The sequence below is a fragment of the Camelus bactrianus genome, chromosome 17 (genome assembly GCF_048773025.1).
Source record: "Camelus bactrianus isolate YW-2024 breed Bactrian camel chromosome 17, ASM4877302v1, whole genome shotgun sequence".
NCBI lineage: Eukaryota > Metazoa > Chordata > Mammalia > Artiodactyla > Camelidae > Camelus > Camelus bactrianus.
Window position 1 is genome coordinate 41,892,097 of NC_133555.1, and position 15,910 is coordinate 41,908,006.

General features: G+C 48.6%; 1 protein-coding gene across 3 annotated transcripts in view; it reads right to left on the reverse strand.

The window, feature by feature from the left end:
• Positions 1–96: 96 nt before the first annotated feature.
• Positions 97–15,910, reverse strand: part of CTDSPL (CTD small phosphatase like) — a 115,721-nt gene continuing 99,907 nt past the window's right edge. For 2 of the 3 annotated variants that reach the window (XM_074345256.1, XM_074345257.1), the window contains exons 5-8: positions 14,964–15,020; positions 11,503–11,595; positions 7,293–7,478; positions 97–3,765 (exon numbers count right to left, since the gene is read on the reverse strand). In XM_074345256.1, coding sequence (XP_074201357.1) covers positions 3,640–3,765; positions 7,293–7,478; positions 11,503–11,595; positions 14,964–15,020 — 462 coding nt within the window. In that variant the 3' untranslated portion in view covers positions 97–3,639. Of the gene's footprint in view, positions 3,766–5,376; positions 5,442–7,292; positions 7,479–11,502; positions 11,596–14,963; positions 15,021–15,910 lie in introns of all 3 variants that reach the window. The other variant, XM_074345258.1, reaches the window with a different exon arrangement.

The following is a 15,910-nucleotide window of genomic DNA, read 5'->3' on the forward strand; positions in this document are numbered from 1 at the left end:
GGAGACACAAAGTGCCGGCGTGAGGCTGTGCAGCTGGGAAAGAACAGAGCATGCAGTGAGGAGAGATGCCAAGAAGCAGTCCATCCACAAGAGAGCGCAGTTTCATGTGTTTATTTTTGGCAGGAAGGAAATCATTGCAAACCTCTTGACTGACAATGCTCGCTCCTGGAAACTTGCACATTCCACATGTCATATTTCCCAAGTGATGCTGGGTGTTTATCACATTCAGATGTCCAACAGAAATCCATGACTACCCAGACACCAGCATCCCCACCACTTGGAAGGGGTATGTGTGTGTGTGTGTTAGTCTACAGAGAAGCTCCCTGGAGAATGGAACAGGAACATCAAATTTATAGTAAAAGAGGAACAGAGGCAGCCAGCGGATTGTGCACAAGTAAATGCAAGCATTCCAAACCACCCACTCCTCTTGAACCCTGGCATGCCAACTGTCCATCACAGCACCTTTAACAGCAGAGGCACAAACGTCACGAGTGTTTGACCATAGGGCTGTGTGGTTCTGGATCTAATTAGAAAGCCATCTTTAATATACACGGTTGGAAAAGGTTGCCAGGTTATCGACTTCACAGATTTCCTTTTTATACCAAAAGTTCCAATGCTGCCACCATGACAAGTCAGTGTCATTAGGGCGTCCTCATGTCTCCAAAGTCATTTCATCGAAATTGCACCATGTCAAAGGAGCTTCTCCACCAACCATCAGCTCTGACAGGTGGTTTCTTTTTAGTACACAGATGTGTTGTCTACAGACAGCTAATGGGTGAAACCATGGACCAACGTGTAGGATTCCAGAGCAATGGAAGACAGAGCAGTAACAACGTCAAGTGTGCCTGGGCACCTCTACCCAAGGCCCGGCCAGAGATGTCCTAACATCACAGGGGCCGGAGTCCACGACCCATGGTATCCTGTTCCAGATCTTAATGTAAAAAATATTTGTCCGGGAGACTCTATTTTAACCTGGTACAGAAAGGACCATGGAAACTCAGGAGGTCAGATTCCTCATTTGGCTAAAGAGTTGGGGGGTGTTTTGGTAACATGGGAAGAATATGGCACAGAGGAATAGCTGATAAGTTTCATTACATTTTAAAGCCCACAATTTAATAAAAGGTAATAATTAAAAACAATACCCGTATTTACCTTAAAAAACATAAACCCCAAACATTCATCTCATTTCTTGGCCTTAGGTTAGAATTCTATTGCTTCATTTACATGTCAATGATTTAAAAATATATATATATCGATATAGATATTTTGATTATGTACAGAAAGCAGAATCAAGGGTTAAAATAAGAAACGGAATTTTAGAGTGTGGTCAAATAAGGTGCACAGAACCCAGAACCCTCCGAGGGCTTGCTGCCCTCCTGAGACATTCTGTGTCTGTGGTGGCAGGAACCGGGCTCCCTCTCCAACAGCTCTGCACTGGCTCAGAGCTACAGTGCTCATGGTCACAGGGGCTATGAGGTGAAGTGTCTGGCTCAAGCCTGCCAAGTGTCTTCACTCCATCAGAAGTGGGGCACTATTCTCAGGTTCAATTCTCCTGGAACATTCTAGAATTTCAGTCCTCTCTGCCCCTTATTTCAAATAGGACCCTGGGATGCCAGCAATAAAGGGGGCAGGGGTGAGGATCTAAGGCGCTCATCAGGACTGATTTCCGTGTGGATTTCAACACACGACAGACACGTGACGGCGACATTCAAGACATTTAAGGCAGTGGGTTCATTTAATGACTAGTTTTCCAAATCAAGGTTTATGGCATGTACAGGCCTGCCACGTAACTGTCATTTTATGCAGTAATGCCAAGTGAGGGGCTGATTCTATTTTAACTGGCATGTGGATTACTGGGTTTGGAACACTCTGAACGTGGGGAGACCTGGTTACCCCTGAATACTTACTTCTTTTCTGAATGCACGGCGGTCCGCGGACCAAAGTGCTTTTGGGAAGACGTGATTGGCAGGTGGCTTCACTATTTGGTGAATGAAAGCAAAAGAGAAATTTTACTTTGACCCCCAGTTTCCAGTCTTATTAGTGCCAGACGCTCCCACCAGAACTCCGGCCTGACCCACAGAGGACTAAGGCAATGGTGCCAACGCGAAAGGGTTCTTTTGAAATTATTTTTAAGAGCAATACTTTATAGACTGTCTTATTGTCAAACAAGGGACATGGCACTGCTTAAAACATCTCCCTGGGAAAGGTTGCAAAGGAAGCCCCGGCTCAGGGAGGGGGCCCTTTGTCTCCCTGGTTCTGGGCGCTGAGTCCCACGTCTAGATGCGTTTCCCCAACCCTCGGCTCAGAAATAGGCTGTGCTTCAAAAACGAAGACCAAGAGATGGAAGTGGGCCTCGTCAGTGTGGTGGCTGGGTGAGGCCAAGAGAGAATGGCCGGCTTATCACAAGATCTGATGCTGACTGCAGTTTAAAATGCACGCTGCACCTGTGAGGTGCACTGGCCCTTCTGTCTTTGTTCCCTTCTGAACTCCCGAGGCTGCTGCCAGGGAAGGGATACAGTCTGCAGTCTGCAACGGGGTGGGACCCCTACATGTCTGACCCTGGCCAGGTCTGCAGCTTAGCAGTGAGCAGATTCTGAGCATAGGCACAGTGGCAAAGAACAGTGTAACAGCCGCTGGTCAATTCCATTTGGTGGTAGCGCGGTAGCAGCAAAGAAAATTCCCAAACAGCTCCGTGTGTATCCAGCTTTTGGAAAGGAAAGATTTAAAAATCAATAAACAGATTTTTTTTTAAAACTATCCAAGGGTTTTAGAGTTTCGTGTAACTGCTCTACCCCCAAACAACAACAAAACAAACAAACAAAAACACAGAAATATGGCAGTAGTGTGAAAGCATAAGTGACAGGATGTCACTTCTCAAGGGGAAAAATGTCACCTCAGGACAAATCTGTCACCACCAGAAATACTAAGGATCATATAAAAGAATCAAGTGTTTCCTCAAGTGTTGAGCCACACAATTGCAGATACATTCCAAACTGAAGCACACAATGACAAGTCACAAGACTCCTCCCAGGAGCCTGACCCTGCCGCGTGCCATAGCTGGCCAGAGACAGGCTCCTGTGACTGACCCCATCCCCTGCCACCCGCCCCCACCCCCTCCCAGGTTTTAGAAAATTGTCATATTTATCTTCTTAGAGAATCTAAGACAATAAAAGACTAAAAGATGTCTGGAAATATGTTGTGTAGAAAAATTAACTTTCAGCTTAAAATAACATTCAAAAAGGCACTTCATCCTGTAGGAAAGAGATTCTGAGTTGGGTCAGCTCTTCCGAGCTGGGACAGAAGGGGGCAGGTTGTCTGCTTGGAGGGGAGGACTGTTGAAAGGAAGTCTGATAGGTATCAAGCTTTTTTTTTTTCCCCCATTTTTTTTTTTCCTTTTTGGTATGTTTTAAGAAAAGCAAATCCCATAAAATGCATGTCCCTTTATGAAATTCATTAAAAGAGTTCCTTTTAAAATAGTTGTCTCTGTTCTTAAAAAATAAACCAGGTAGGTATGGCCACATTCACCCCGTGGCCTGGAGCACGGGGCGTCCTCACTTTCGGCTCCCGGGGAGCCGAGGCCAGGCAGGTCTCGAGGCTGAGGTTCCAGAGCGCACGGGCGGGAGGCGGCCGGGGCCGGGGCTACCTGCTGCAGAGTCTGTGCAGCACGCTGTACACGTCGTCCTCCTGGCTCAGGCCCTCGAAGAAGGGGATGAGGTCCAGCAGCTCCGTGTCTGTCATGTCATCGAACCAGGACTGCACAGGCACCTGGAAGACAGTGTGTGGAGGGGCAGCAGAACTGCATCCAGGGCTGGGGGCTGCATCTAGCCTGACTGCGTTCCCATACTTTTAATATTTTCTTTGGTAAAGAGGATGGGTATCTGGAAATCACCGTCATCATCATCCTCATCTCGTTTGTTCTTCCACCCCAACTAAAATCAATCCAAATCTACCTGGTTCGGGAGGTGGTTCAGGAAGGCACACTTAAACGTACCCAGTTTGCGTGCATTTGCCTGTTTTGTTTTCCTGCTGCAGAAAAGGTAGCCAGATACTACTACATATAAAATAAATAAACAACACAGTCTTACTGTAGAGGGAAGGGAACTATATTCAATGCCTTGTAATGGCCTACGATGAAAAAGAGTATGAAAAGGAATATATATAGTGTGTGTGTATATAGATAAATAAATAAATACATATATATATAAAATAAATGAATCACTGTGCTGTACACCAGAAATTAACACATTATAAATCGACTACATGTCAATTAAAAAAAAAAGAAAGAAAAGGTGGCCAGAATGTAGAATACATAACTAGCTCAGCACCTTGCTAATTCCAAAAAGCTCTTTCCATTATATCAAACTGGCTCCTTGCACCTCAGAGCACTTGGAGCCAGAGGTCATCAGCCAATCATTGACATCAGGGAGCCCATGTGGAGGGCATCAGACGGTTTCCACTTGGGGTGACTCTGCCATGCTGCAGAGCAAGGAGAAGTGGACCATTTTCCTCCAATGCTTAACAGTAACCAGTTAGAAGGGGAAGTATAAAATTTCAGGATGTTCTGAAGCCATGGGCAAAGGCAGGATTTTCCCTTGGTTTTAGGCAGAGAGGGAGAGAGGGAGGGAGGGAGGGAGGGAGGGAGGGGTGCTTGTGGGTGGTAGTCAGGGGTGCAAAGAAGAGATATAAAAAGACATTTGGGGAAGCCAAAAAAGTTTAAAAGTAATATTTTTGACTCTTACAAATCTAAAGACCGATTAGAACCACAACAATTCATTATGTAATTTAAAAAAATAAAGGATTAACAAAAAAATGATTACTCCTAGGGGAAGGGACGGGAATGGGGGAGAGGGCAGAAATGACACAAGACTTCTCTAAATTTATCTTTGTTGACAGTTTTGATGTTGAAACCATGTACATGTGTTACACGATGGAAATAAAATTAAACCATTAAGAAAACAAAGCAACAAAAAGTGAACCTCAGTGTATATATGATTGGTGACATAATCACACAAAGGATTTCAAGTGATTTGGAAACATGGTGTTCTGTTTGTAGATTTCTCAAAAAAGCTGTAAATTCATTCAACTGTTTTTATTTTTAGTAATAATATTAAAATAATGCTTTTTGAAACTTAAGCATACATATACTATAGAATAAATCAAATATATAATGAGGTTAATATCTTTAGGAATCAAGAGTTTCAGCATAAGAGACACAAACACAAAAACAAAGAAATTAAATAAAAACTTTTCTAACTGAATTAGAAAAATCAATATGAATTTATGATTTCATTTTCATTCTAAAAATAAGTGTATTTTAGCTCTGTCTGGTAGAAAGGGCTGGAAACAAAGGATATCCCAGTAACAGTGAGAACTCACCCAGACTGTGGTCTCTAAATACCATGTTCACTCATAGGAACCAGGCTTCATGGCTGATTCCAGGGCTGGAGCAAGAAATGGACAAGATGAGCCTGAAACATCTTGTTGAAACCAGAAAGCAGGAAGCTATCAAAGACTAATGTTATTTGAAGGGAGTGTCCTTTGGCCAGAGGTGAACATTAGAGCTTATATAAAGGTAAAAAATGGATTAAATTATAACATTAAAAAATTCATGAGTTCCTAATGGTACATAAAAAAAATTCACCGGTTACTTTTGGAGGTTCCTAGGCCACCAACTCATCACTCTGAAAATTACAGAATTAAAAAGAACTTACACTTTACTCTGACTTCCCTATTCAAACATTCAAACTAAATTTTAGGGAAATCAAGGAGTCACTGAGAGCAAGTTTGATTAAAAAAAAAATAGAATTCCAGCCAAAAAATGCAGAAAGAACGATGGAATTTAGAAATCACCATTTTGCAATTCCTAGAGAAACAGTGGATGTAGGCAAAGATCATCAACCACTGCTCGCTCACGCTTTTAGGTGAAAGGTCGACGGGGAATTTAAGAATGGATGGAGCAGGCTCACAATGTCTGAATCCACAGATCAATTTAAAATCTTTAGAAGTGGGAGATTATATGCTTCCTGGTGTGATACCACAGTGAGTTCACAATACCATGCAACATAGGGACCTTGTTTGGATTCTGATGCAAATGTGAGAAAACAGTTCCAGATGATGGGGAACAGATGAACACAGACTACATATTAGATAATATAAAGCAATCGTGAGTGTCGTCAGCCATGATACTGAAATTATGATTATGCTAACAAGTAATCCTCCTTATCTGTTATCCTCATTACAAAATGCATCACGTTGAGTTTGATGAACTCATTAAAAGGAACACAGTCAAGTAGAATAAATTTTAACATGTTCAAATAATGATCATACACTAATTGGATCTAGTTTGAACTCATTTTTTTTTGTTGGGGGGAGGTCATCAGGTTTATTTATTTATTTTAAGTATTATTTTTTAAATGGAGGTACTGGGGATTGAACCCAGGACCTCACGCATGCTAAGCGTGTGGTGTACCGCTGAGCTGTACCCTCCCCGCTGAACTCATTTTTTTGTTATAAGTGGAGCAACAGAGTTCTGGCCAAGGAAAGGACCCCGTGTAGGCTTTTGCTGAGTCTGAGAAGCCTGGGCTTGGGAGAAGCATACTCTTCAGGGCCTGAGCTGAGGCCTGGCGTGGTGGCCACTGCAGACTGGTCGGCAGTCACCGGTGGGGCTGATCTCTCCTCCCCTGGATATGAAGGGTGGGAGCAGGGAGGGCACCTCTCCTGCTGTGAGTCGTGCACTAGGAGCTGCCACACTCCAGGGAGTTTTATGTAAGAAATGTTCCCATTGTCTACTTTTAAGACATCATTATGAGGCAGTAAAGCCTAGCAGTCTTATCTGAAGACATCACTGAAGTGTTTTATTCATTGTGAATACTTCTGTTGAAGAGATCACTCAGACCTTTTGAGTCTGCAGGGGACACAAGTCCTGGGCCACAGCCAGGTCTGGGAGGCTGGTGACAGATGGAATCTTCTCAGTCACAATTTTAAAGATGCTAAGAGGATACAGGCTCACTGAACACTTAGCCATCGCAAGCACCCTTCTAAGTGTTTTTGGCACATCGTCACATTGAATCCTCAACAATTCTAGATCAGTACGTCTATAATACCCATTTGACAGAGGAGGCAACTGAGGTTCAGTGAGGTTAAATAACTTAGTTTTGCTAAGGGGCGGAGTTGGGATTTCACCAAGGAAAGGGCCAAGAAAGTCCATGTGGGTGCTTGAAGGGACAAAAGTGGTCCTGCTTGGCAGGAGAGCTCAGGTGGAGCCTGTGTCCTTTACCTTTGGGGCTACTTACTGCATTCTCAGGATGGAAGATGTACGAGGCAGGAGAATTGTCCACGATGATCACCTTGCTCAGCTCCCGTCCCAGGCGACTCAGGTCTTTCACGTAGTTCCCACGATGGAAGACACATGATTCTCTGAAGAGCCGGGCCCGGAACACACCCCAGCGGTCCAGCAGGTCAGCCACAGGGTCTGCATACTGGAAAGCAGGTGTCCCCATGAAGGCTGGGTGCATGGAAGAGCCCAGAAGCCCTGACCTCCTGCAGTAAAATCCACATGACTTTTCTAAAAAGGGATTTAAATAACTGCAGGTCTTTCAAGATCCTGGTTATTTCTCTGACACCCTGGATTCTTTCATTTCTCTCACTTCTCATATCTAATCCATCAGAGATTCTTGTCAGTTCCATCTCCAAAAATATCTTGAATCTGCCTGCCTGTCCGTGTTTGTATTGTCACTGCCTTTGTCCAGGCCTCTGTCTTCTCTGGCCTGAGGTGGCCACGTGAGCTTCCTGAGGAACACCCGCCGCCCAGTTCCCCTAGGGCATCCCACTCATTCACCTCCCAGCGGTCAGAGCGGCCACAAGAAAACACCTGTCCAACCACGTCCCTCCCTGTACTGTCTTCCCGCTACACTTGGAATAAGGCCCACACGCCTCACCCGATCCCGTGTGGCTGCAGTGGTGATTTCCTGTCACCTCTCAGCTCCATTTCAAGTCACTGGAGCCACACCGGCTTGGAACGTGGTCAGAACCTTTGCATGGATCCCCTCTGCTTGGATCACTCTCTCTCCAGCTCTTTGCACCAACTTCTCCTTCTGTCTCCTCGTTTTTCAGATCTTGGTTTCCCTTACCACCTACCTAGTCCGCCTCCACCTTCCCTCTTTGGAGACTCTCTATGGCCTCATGGTCATTGCCTTTTTTTTTTTTTTAGCACAGCCATGGAGCAGAGAAACCTTTCCCAGGTATAAAAAGACAGATTCAAAATAAAAATCATCTTTGTGACAAAAGCGACTTGAAACCAAGTTGTTAAGATAAAAATGGGACAGTAACAGGTACTAACCTGCTGTGTGGTTGGGGTGAGGGGGATTCAATGAACCTATGGGTGTCAGGAACTCAGCCCAGGGCCTTGCGTACAACTGGCACTCAATTATGTCTATTCTAACATCCACTGAGCCTCACCTCAACTTCAACATCAACCTCAGTTGGTCCTCCTCCCCTCCAGGGACTAGGAGCTCACCTCCTGCCTGCCTTCTGCTCTGGAATACTGCCCAAGTAGCCCCTGTGTTTTGAGGAGGGAGGGGAACTCGGGGAGCAAGCCTGGACCACCCACATCCTCAAGTCTCATCACCATCTGAGACAACCTCATGTTCTCATCACCTGTCAGGACCTAGGTCTTGCCTGTTGCGTTCCCCATGACACTCCAGCACCTGGCAGGTGCCCACCTCATGGTAGGGGATCAGTAAATTTTAGTTCCATCAGTGAACGAAGAGGGGACTTGGAATCTGGCTTGTGTGCACAGGACCACACTGCCCCCTAGAGGTGCTCTGGGTGGCCAGGCCGGACCAGCCCCTCATTGCCACAGGATGGTACTCAAGATACCACCTCTATTTACTTGGAGCCCAGAAGTTTGATGGGAGAGAGTCTGAGGCCTGCTTACAGTTGGGATTCATCTTGCTTGGCTCCCTTCCATTGCCTGGGAAATTTTTCCCCAAAGTAAGCTGAACTGGATAAAAAATTATGCCTGAGGGCAAATCTTCGTAAGTGAAGATGTCTGAATGGCTGGGCCAAAAGGCAGAAGAGTGGCAGTTCCAAGCCATGTGAGGTCACATGAGGCCATGCCTCAGCACCCAGACCCAAGTGAGGGGCACATCCAGGTGTCCCAAGGGGCCCAAAGCCTCTGCCAGGGAGGAGGGAGGCACCGGAGGCTGGTGGGGGTGGGAGGCCAGCAGTGGAGCGCACAGCGGCCTGAGTGCAGAGCAAAGGCCGGCAAGGCTGCAGGATACAGGGCTACAAGCAGCAGCTCTGGGTCCACGGCAAAGTCCTCTCTCCAGACACATCAGATGGAGCAGAGTTCAGGAGCAGCCTGGATTTCATGCTGACCAACTGGGGTGAGCTCAGGGCACTGCAGTTTTCTGCTGGTGAGTGCTGCCAAGCGCCATGTGGGTGGGTTACAAGGGGCTGTGACTCAAGCTGGAAAGGACAGTTAATTTCCTAATCGTCATCAGCACTGCCGGCGGTGGCATACATCCTTCAGGGAATGTCTCAGTCTGGGCCTCAGAGATGAACGTGGGGAATGTAAGCTTCACGCGGGCAGAGACTGCCTCTTTTGTCCCCTGTTGTACCCCGGTGCCTAGTACAGTGCCTGACAGTAGGTGTGAAGTATGTACTTGCTAGGTGAGTGAATGAATGAAGGAAACCAAGGTGAGGAAGCAGACACTGAAGGGCTCCGACAGTCAGCTGAGAGCTGCTGTGAGCCCCTGGGTGGTGGGCCAGGAGGTCCACTGCACTGATGGTGCTGGCTGGGTGCCGAGCCCAGAGCCAAGGACTGGGGTGTGCCCACCTGTCAGCTGAACTCGTGCACCGAGGGGAAAAGAAGCCGGAAGGCTGCACTGGGGGCTGATTCGGCAGAGCCGGCCTGGAGCAGCAGAGACAGAGAGGTTAGAGAGACAGATGGAGGGGCAGGTGGGAGCCGTCCAGGAAGAGAGACCGAACGAGGATGTTTAAGCGAGTGCTGGGGATGATGCCAAGGAAGAGTGATTTCCATTTTGGCCAAGAAAAGACAACTCTCCATCCACCGGCACCACGCAAACTTCCTGTTTGTCATTTCCTTGGTTATCAGGCTCCCTGGCACCTGGGCACTACGGCACAGCTAGTCTTGGCACCGCTCATCGGAGAGGAAATCCACCAGGGAAGATTATGCCTTTCCTAAGGCCACGGTCTCTTTTTAGGATGCAAAAGTCAGGCCCGGGCTTTGGATTCCCTCTCCATGGGCTCATGCTGCACAGCCTGGCGAAGAGCCTGGCAGAACGTGAGCAGGTGGGGTTCTCTCTCCCCTCGGGCATGACAGGGGCCCAGACCAGCAAGGCCCTGCCTGGCAAAGCAGCACGTCTGGGAACGCAGAGTCAGGGTCCCCGTCATGCAGAGAAGGAGGGAGCCACACAGAGACAGAACACGGGGGTCCTGGAGCAGTTCTGGAGACAGGTAGAAGGCTCACCTGGGCCCCACAAAGTTCATTTTTCGGGCTGCTCAGGGCCCCTGGTGGTGCCACCAACAAATGGATGGTGTTGACCCCATCAGGGTCAGGGCCTGAGACACAGTCACAGTAAGGATCTCTCCTGAGGAGCAAGGCCTGCCTGCCTGCCCTTCACACAGTGCGGGCACCTAGCACACCTGTCAAAACACAGACTAGACCACACTGGGGGCTCGCGGACCTGCTTGTTCCCTCAAACAGTGGGGGAGAGCAAGGAAACCACTCTTTGGTCAGAGCCAGTGTAGACGCTGGGTCAGAGATGCAAACCAAGCCACAGGACCAAGATGTGTGTGAGTTACTTTACCGCCACGAACAATGACGGCCATAAACAATGGACAGCTGGTGCACTTACCGCGGGACAGCGCCCAGCACAGCACCCAGAACACGGCAGGGGCTGAATACGAGTCGGCCATTTTGCTAAGCTGCTTATGGGTGTTATTCCATTTGCCCCATCCCATGAAGTAGACAGAATTACCTCCATCTTACAGAAGAAACTAAGGCAAGAAAAGGACCTTGCCTGAGGTCCCAGGGCTCGTTATGGCAGTCAGAACTCTCATTCGGCCCTAGCAGGTGGATGACTCTTTGACACTTACCTCTCCCTGAAACCTATGTAAGTGCACTCAAGAGCACAGAGGCGCGAGCCTCTAGCGTTTGGCTGCCAGTCAACAGAGGAGACGCAGACGCCCTTTCTTGGGGACACATGCGTGATTTCCTGGTCTGTGGACAACCAGCCTCAGTGGCTGTAGTCACCAACTTCCCAGAGCGTTTGTTCCCTGTGCTCCTGTCACTATGGTAACCTAGGAGCCTTTCAGGCTGGTACTGTGTGCATGGCCTGCATCCATCCCATCTGGGGTGGGAACCTGTCAGCAGGGAAACAGCTTCCCCCACCTTAACACAGGGCTGCTTGACAGACGGGGCAGGGGTGGAAGGGCTGGGGGCACTGGGCTGGGCGCTGGGGCTGGGGCGGGACCCACCTTGGCCAGGCTGGCAGTAAAGAGCACGCACTCGAAGAGCTGCCCCATCCTCTGGAGGAACTCATCCACATGTGGCCGCTTCAGCACATACACCTGCAAAGGCAGGGACAGCATGCTGGTCAGTCACAGCAGTCCCTGGGGATGGCCTGGGGCCAAGACGCCCTGTGTCAGAAAGAATTCCTAACGAGGTTCCCACCCCTTGCCCCCAGGTCTAGTGAGGTCTGTGTGAGGAGCCCTGTAGTCACACGTGGTGCCTCAGGCCAGACACACACCTCAGACTGGGCTCCAGGTCGGAGTTCAGAGCAGATGCCCCTCCCAAGAGAGAAAGGGAAGCCAACCAGGTATCGAGGGTCTTTGGGGTTTTCAGAACCGGCACGTGGAAGGGTTGTGCCACGACTCCATTGCACACGTGTTTCTCGGCACAGGCTCTGGGTCAGGCCGTTTGTGGACACAGGCCATAGTCTGGGGTAGTACTTTTGGTGGAGGTCAGGGCCTGGCCTGTTGCCCCGCAGGTCTGGGGCCGCTCTCCTACTCTGACTGGAACCCCTCCCTCGCTAGGAAGGCCTGGGGCCGAGGCACAGGCCCAGCAAAGCTGCAGGAAGGTCCTTCCTCGTAGGCTTGGGAAATCACAACAAAGGTAACTCTGCTTGGATCTACTACAGAAACAGCTATTTCAGGGGATGTGAAGCCAGCCTACTCCCAGGCCCCAGAAACGAGTCATCAGGAGGAGCCTCCAATCAGCGGGTGCAAAGAGCAGCACCCTCTCCTAGAGTGGCTGAGCTCTGCTCCTGATTCAGGGGCTTGAACGGATCTGAGGAAACAAGGGAGCTGGGAGAGAAGGCAGAGGAGGTGGGAGGAGGGAAGACCTAATTAAAACTTGAATAAATTCCATTTGAACTTAGCCACTTCCCTAAAATAATTTGAACTTGTTAAAATTCAATTCAATTCATATTCGCTGAGCCCCAGCTCTGGGCTCAGCCTGAAGCGATTACAAAGGTGAATGAAACACAGGCCTTGCCCTTGAAGAGCTCACAGTCTAGAGCAGATATACAGAAAAATACATCAAAATAAACATGCACAATGAAAGCTGTAGTAGAGGGATACACTAAGGACAATTAACTCCCCTCTGAAGGGAAGGGAATCACAGAAGGGACCATTTGGTCTGGACCTTGAAGGATGAAGAGGAGTTCACCAGGCCAATAAGGATAAGTGAGCTTGTAGGCAGAGGAAACAGTATGAGCAGGAGACTTGGCCTGAAAATACTTGGGGTGTTAAGAGAATGGCCAGGGCCCGGCATGAGAAGCCCTTCAGAGGTGGTAATAAAAGAGCGGGCACCAGGAATAGAAGAGGAGGCTGAAGATGAAGTGTGAAAGGCAGGTCAGGGTGAGAACACTAGGGGCCAGGAACGGCAGATGAAGCAGGCTGGATACCCCAAAGGACAAGTAACAGAGGGAAACGGGGGCCTCTGCCCCACACAGAGGATGTGCTGCTGGCAGAGGAACTTACAGAGAGGCATGACTTGCTGGGAAACTTGTGGCTGACTGAAAGGGTGTGCAGCCGAGGATGGAGAGAGGTGCCAGAGAGGTAGGATGGTCTAGGGTGGGTGCCAACAGGGCTCTGAGGAGCTGGGAGGCCTGGGTGGGGGCAGAGGACAGGGCCTGTGGCTGCAGGAGCTCCAGGCCCCCCACTTTGCCCACGAGACGCTTGGTGCCAGGAACAGGTGCGGCCTGTGGTCCTCGGTCTCCCTGGGATACTGCTCCGAAAGCAAGCTTTGCTATGTGCGAGGGCAGGGGACTGGTTTGGGAACACTGGTGTCGGTGCCTCTGGCAGAGAGGAGGGTCCTGGGCCCAGAGGCCAGCATCCAGGCCCGCGTCCGCGTGCAAGTAACCAAGAATAGGCCCCTTGGGACCTGCACAGCCTATCCTGGATTACTTGAACGAGGCCACGGCCTTTGCCAGGGCCTTGGTCCTCCTCTGGGCGCCTGTGGCTTCGTTCCCTCAGGAGAGAGAGTTTCTGACCCCAGTCTTGGGGTATTTACCGCCAAGTGAATTGTAGCACAGTCTGGAGGGCTGGGGGAGCTGGGCAGCTCCTTTGGAAACGGGCTGGCCAGAGCAGGTCAGGCCCCGAGGGCCATGCTCACAGTCAGGAGGAACGAAGGATTAATTTCTCTCCGAATTCCTGTCATGCCAGTGGGCAGCTTCTCCTCTGTCTCATTATCTTGCAACATGAGCCAAGATAATAAAAGCAGAAGCTTTAACTGCTTCTCAGATGCTGAGTTAATTCAGCTGATGCTTCTGCAAATGCTAAATGCCCAAGTGCCTGCCATTCTGGCTCCCTGATGGCCTTCAAAAGCACGAAGTGTGGAGACACTATGGACAGAGCTGCCTTTCCCAGGGATGGGTTCCTGGCAGGACCTCCTGGCAGAGGAGAAGGACTCAGGAAAAGAACCCTGGGTCAGGGGCAGGAAACTGGAGCTCTCATTTTAATTCTTCCTATTGTATGACCTTGAACCAACCCTCTCTCTGACTGAGACTCAGTTTCCCCAGGTGGACAATGAGTTGGCTGGACCAGCTGATTTCCCAAGGCCTCACTGCTCTGACACCCTGCACTCAAGGGCCAAAGAGACTACTGGCATCATTAAGGAAAGACAATACGTTACGGCTCAAGCACCAAGGGAGGGTTTTCCTCCTGGGACATAAACAAATCAGGCCAGAGACTCTCCCTTTAAGACCTTGGGGTTGACAAGGAAGATGACCGGATCACCCTGGTGGAAAGCCTACAATGTTTTCCTATGATGTTTCCAATATTTCATAAACGAAACTATTCCTGGAGGAGCTTCATGCAGAAAAAAGGAGAATAAGGAAAAAAAATATCAGAACAAGGATGCATGCCAACCGACTAGGGCATCTTTATTCAAAGCTGCCTGCTGATCCAAAAACACACACCCTTCCTCCTTGCCCTTTTGGGTTGGGTTCTTGCTAAATATTCACTGGAGAACACGATGCAGGAGCGACAAGATCAGCCTGGAATGGCTGGCATTGGAAACAGACAAGTTTTCACGAGAATCTACCATAACTGGGTGACATGTGACATTTTCCTGTTGCCTGGTAGGAGACTGGCTGAGAGCAATTACATGGGGAAGTTAATTAGACCATCAAGCTAGGCCAGTGGGGGATATGGAAACTTCTAAAAGTCTGCATCAAATCAAAGAACTATTTGAACTTGCAACCACATCTAATATTAACAAGCCAATTATAGTTTCCCTTATAAACTCAGTATAGATTTCCTCCGAGTAGGAAAAAAAAAAGCAGAAAATCATTGCGTTTTAAAATAAAGTCTGCTTCCTTTTGATTCAGTAATAAAATCATTACTGAATTGAGAATTTAGAAATAAAGTTCATAGGAAATGTAATTACTAAAAAATGCTAACTTGAAACTCAAGATTTAGCTTTGATTTCTTACCTGATGTATAGTTCCATCGATTTCAACGGGAACAATAAAATCAGCATTACTAATAGGCTGGAGAGAAAAGAAACTATGATTAGTATGTCTGAAAGAACAAAACAAAATAGGAAATTTTAGCAAGAAAAAAAGCTTGCCTGGACCAATGTTTTTATCATTGGAAAAAACAGTTCAGGATGTTGACACATGCCTTGGTTCCTCAAAAAAATATAAGCACAAGCAGGAAAGCCTATGATTTTCTGTTCTGAATATCGTTACATTTTCAGCATCTTGGTCCACACTCTTTAATCACCTGCCTGGCCCCACAAAGGGTGGTGCACCTGGCTTGGGAGTGGGGCTCCTCAAACTACAGCTCTTGCCTGTGGCCCCGACAGGACGGCAGGAACCACTGCTGGCCACTAGGGGGAGGAGCTGAGAGCCTGACAGCGCAACTTGGGGGAAAATACTTTGTGCTGGACCCACTAGAGCAGACTGCACTGTGAGGGGCCGCTTGACAGATGATCGGTACATGAACCCGAAGTGGGGCCACAGATCTGCGGGCTGAAGTCAGAGGCCACAGCCACGATCCTGGCAGGCTCTTTCCCCTCTGGATCTTGGTTCCTCCTCTCTTCCAAAGCTTTAGCAATGCGTCTGATGAGCGCACATGCTCCATCCAGTCCTACACAGCAGTGATTTTGGGCCTCGCCTGGCACCACCTCCTGCCCTGGGGGGTGGGGAGAGCCAGTCCCCCCAACCCCGCATCCCCCAGACTGCTCTGCTCTAGGTAATACCATATCCAGCCCACTCACAAACTTCTGCATATTTAAAATAACTTTTTGAAATATTAATGATGCTGAAAATTCAAATCATCAGACCACAAACCTTTGGGACAAGCAGGAGAGAGACAGAGGGAAGGAGCGCATGTGTGTGGGGGCCCCTGGGCAGGGGCGTGGGGAGAACAGAGTCTC